General features: G+C 37.7%; 1 protein-coding gene across 1 annotated transcript in view; it reads right to left on the bottom strand.

The window, feature by feature from the left end:
* Nucleotides 1-263: 263 nt before the first annotated feature.
* The window catches only part of LOC308099662 (alpha-2-macroglobulin-like), a gene marked incomplete at both ends in the record, with an annotated part of 56,522 nt that continues 52,765 nt past the window's right edge, over nt 264-4,020 (bottom strand). Inside the window, 5 exons of the mRNA XM_080448397.1 lie at nt 264-268; nt 1,180-1,285; nt 1,691-1,756; nt 1,849-1,939; nt 2,599-2,723. Coding sequence (XP_080304523.1) covers nt 264-268; nt 1,180-1,285; nt 1,691-1,756; nt 1,849-1,939; nt 2,599-2,723 — 393 coding nt within the window. The remainder of the gene's footprint in view (nt 269-1,179; nt 1,286-1,690; nt 1,757-1,848; nt 1,940-2,598; nt 2,724-4,020) is intronic.

Here is a 4,020-nt window from a genome sequence, read left to right on the forward strand (position 1 = left end):
CTCTTCAAAAATCTGTGGATAGAAAATATATAGGAGATATTTTTTAAATACATCTAGGCCAGATCTAATAATTGTAACTGTCAACTTGGACCTGATGTGCTGCACACAGAGTGTATAGCTATAAACATTAGGCCTATAGCTATTGCTAATGTCCAACACTTTCCAACACTGGCTTGTCATTGTGATAATCCAGTACACATCTCTACAGTGATGTACATAGTCCATTATTACATATCGAATCTGCCAATAGTCAACTAAAATCCTCAACCTGCACATAAAGAACAGGAACACAACACAATGAGCAACCCTTATGTAAATGGTATATTTTCCACATGGTGTTGATGTAATAATGGAACCTACCTGCTGCGACAGACAGCATGTATGGTCATTACTGTGGATCACAAGGATAGCTGTATTCTGTCTGTGAATGTTCACCTGAGTGAAAAAAAAGTCTTGTTAGCATGTTTGGAGCAACAAGAAATGAAAGACAGCCAGACAGGGAGTAATAATAGCCACAGGCGGCTTCATGCATGGGTCTGTCAGACTTCATGTGGACACTAGTCTTTAAAAAGTGCACATGCATTTATTTAAGGTCATGATTTGTGTGTGGCAATATAAATCAAGACTGGATAAGGGTGAGGGACTTTACGTCTCACAGGAGCTACTGCCTCCCCAAAATGTATTTGAGAGAAAGAAGCCCATGCAATTAACAAATGAGCACTAGAAACAACTCAGCAGAGTGCTGAGGGATTGTGGGTATTGTATTGAATCTCTTTATTATGTTGCATGTAATGGAAGATTTCAAACTACAGTTAAAATACAGTTACCAAGAAAAATGGCTCTATCTTGCCTTACCCCTTATGCCTAAACTTTTTGGGCATTTTTTTTACCATTTTGAAAAACATAAAAAAATAGTTTAAATAGTCGAACTACAAGCTCACAACGTGTCAATGTAGATCGGCTATTTGACATTTTTTTTCAAAGGTTTAGGCATGAGGGCCCAATATGTTGCCAATAGTTTTGACTTTATCTAGAACATTTTATAGGCTATGTTTGTTATCTATTACATTGGACTGAGATGTCACAGAAATTATGTAGTTTGCATCCTGATAAAAAAATAGGATAACTTTTGTGGAATGTGCTCTTTGCAGAAGGCTGAAGGAGAGAACATGTACTCACTTGGATGGTAGTAATCATAGATCTTGACCAGGGCTGGCTGCAGGTTCTGAACCGCGACCTCCTGTATGACATGTAACTCGTGGTTGATGGGTACGTCTTTTTGTAACTGTTGACGGAGAAGCAGATTATCAAGAGTCTGTTCCTCCACTCAGGGCCGGCCCCACCCCACTAAAACACTGTTTCCCAAACAGTGGGTCGGGACCCATGTTTGGGTCACGGACCAATTTTTATGGGTAAATATCTCCTTTTTTTCAGTTTCCTACATTAAAAAAATTAATATATTATTTTAAAAGATTTAGAAAAAAGTCTAAACTAAAATAAATCACGCCTTTTCAGCTCACAACGAGGCACGAAGCGACCACCAAGTGTCTGAGCTGCTCCAGTGTCTTCTCTACATTACGTTAATTCAAATGGAGTGTACATGGGTCGATTCTTGCCCTCCGAGTTAAAGATTTTCGCTGCAATGATGAGGAGGTTGTATTGAACATCAAGTGGCATTCAGCAGTCTCACCTCTTCTAAATAGATGTGGACCCAATTGTCCTTCAGCGTCAAACGATCCCCCAGCAGATTCTTCAGCTGTGGAAAAACCATAACATTCAATTCGTTATTATGTGGACTCAACTTCTACAATAGTCCAGTTTAAAAAGTTTATTTTTACAATAACTCACCTTGCTCCAAGACTCTGGTTCAGGGACAAATCCAGATAACATCGCTACTTCAACCAACACCATGTTTGTAGATGCTTTATCTCCAGTATATCTGTGGGTAAAACATATTTTTACATTTATGTTTTAAAGTCTACACAATTTCACACACCAAAACATTTTATACGTTCATAAATATATTTTCTATATTTTTACTGTGGTTTGCGTTTGTCTGTGCAACACCATTCAGTTTATTTCTGTATAAAATGTATCATTGTCATGTATGTAGTTCATGGGTTTATCTTGAGTAAAAGTACAAAAGTATTGGTATCAAAATGGGCTTAAAGTACCAAAAGTAAAAGTACTCATTGTGCAGAATGTCCCATTTCAGAAGTTCAAAATGTATTAAAAACGATTTTGAAAATAGCAGATCTACAAGCTCACAATTGTGAGTATACAGTAAATATATAGGGTATATAAGGTATATATAGGGCTGAAGTAGTTAGTGTGTTACTGTTTTGTTATAATAATCAAAATCTACAAAGTAATTAGTAGCTAAGGTTTACATATAATTGTAGTGTATAAAAAAGTACAATATTTGACTCTGAGATGGAGTAGAAGTTCAAGTAGGCTACTACAAATTGGAAATACTCCAGTATAATAAAACATACCCCAAAATTGTACTTAAGTATAGTACTTGAATACATGTACTTAGTAACTTTACACCACTGCTAACTGCAGTAGTTATTTCTCTCTACATGACATGATCCTTACAGGCTCTGTAGTTTCAACGTCATTTGCGGTCTATGATGGGACGGGCTGCAGCTGGCCTCAGTCGAGACGTTGACGGTCAGATTGCTGTTCTCAACCGGTGTTGCGATGTTGTATTTAATAGACATCTGAGGGGAAAGGATGAGAGATTTGTCCACACCAAGCACTATAACTAGTATAACTACGGTTCCATTTGAAAAAAAAATAAAAAAGATGGGGGTCATACATTGTCATACATATTTTTTCACCCTTTCAAAACAAACATGTTGGAAAACAGAATAATGCACTAGAGCAGGGGTCTTCAACAGGGGGTCCGGGACCCCTAGGGGGTCCTCAGAGTTACTACAGGGGGTCCGCCAAATCTTTGTGTTGTGGGGACCATTAGCTGAAAATAGCAGATCTACAAGCTCACAATGCCTCGCAGCGCTATTTTCTGAGAGTCGGTGTAGAGGGAAAAAGAGCAGACCAAGTACAGAGCCAACCGTTAAGTTGACTAAATATTGAGGGTTTAAAGGTTAACTATCTTAAAATACACATTAACATTAATCCAATTATCTATGAAATGTATGAAAAAAGTTTAATCTGCAACATCATTTTACACAGTATTTAGTGGGGGGTCCCTGCTTCATCTCTCTCTCAGCTAAGGGGTCCTTGGCATGAAAACGTTGAAGACCCCTGCACTAGAGAACCATGCCAAATTTGAAATTCTGAAAAAGTGTTGGATTAACACTGTAAACGAGTGTTGCAGGTGAGAAGAAGGCAAACTTAAAAATACAAAATAATGCTTGAGGAGATTTGGTGAAAGCAGCCAATCGACAAGCTCACACGTGCGTCAATGGGATGCGTTGTGAGCTTGTACATCTACTCTTCTCTTTATAATTAATTTTCAACATTTTCATTGATAATGACATGCCCATGTTAGGTTGAAAGATGTTAAGTCTGTCCGTATTTAACCAATGAAAGGTATGAACACATTGACTGCCACGGATGTAATATTACGTCATCTAAAATCCAACGCTTGACCACCAATGATGTAATATTAGTCACCTGCTGTTTTTAGTGATTACGCTAGAGGGCACTCTTCGCCAACCTATGATGCCTTGACTTCAATGTATAAAAAATGAATGCGTTTTTGGTGAAAACAAGCTACTGTATATTCAACTGCCGATAACTACAGAACAGATTTTCCGGTGGAAAGAAGAGAGACTTGTCTTTCGGCCGAGACACCGTTTGTTTACATCCGCGTTGAAAAAAATAATAATCTGTGGATCATCAAAATAAGGTAAAACCGCTGGTAGTGGCGGATGAATTAATTAATTAATTAATACCTGACAATGAATGTGTTAATAAGAGCTGGTGACTAAATAACAACTACTTTGGATCCATTGGAACACTGATCTTTATTTTCCATTTCCTGAAAAGTAA

Source organism: Gymnoscopelus braueri (assembly GCF_963280865.1).
Source record: "Gymnoscopelus braueri genome assembly, chromosome: 13".
Taxonomy (NCBI): domain Eukaryota; kingdom Metazoa; phylum Chordata; class Actinopteri; order Myctophiformes; family Myctophidae; genus Gymnoscopelus; species Gymnoscopelus braueri.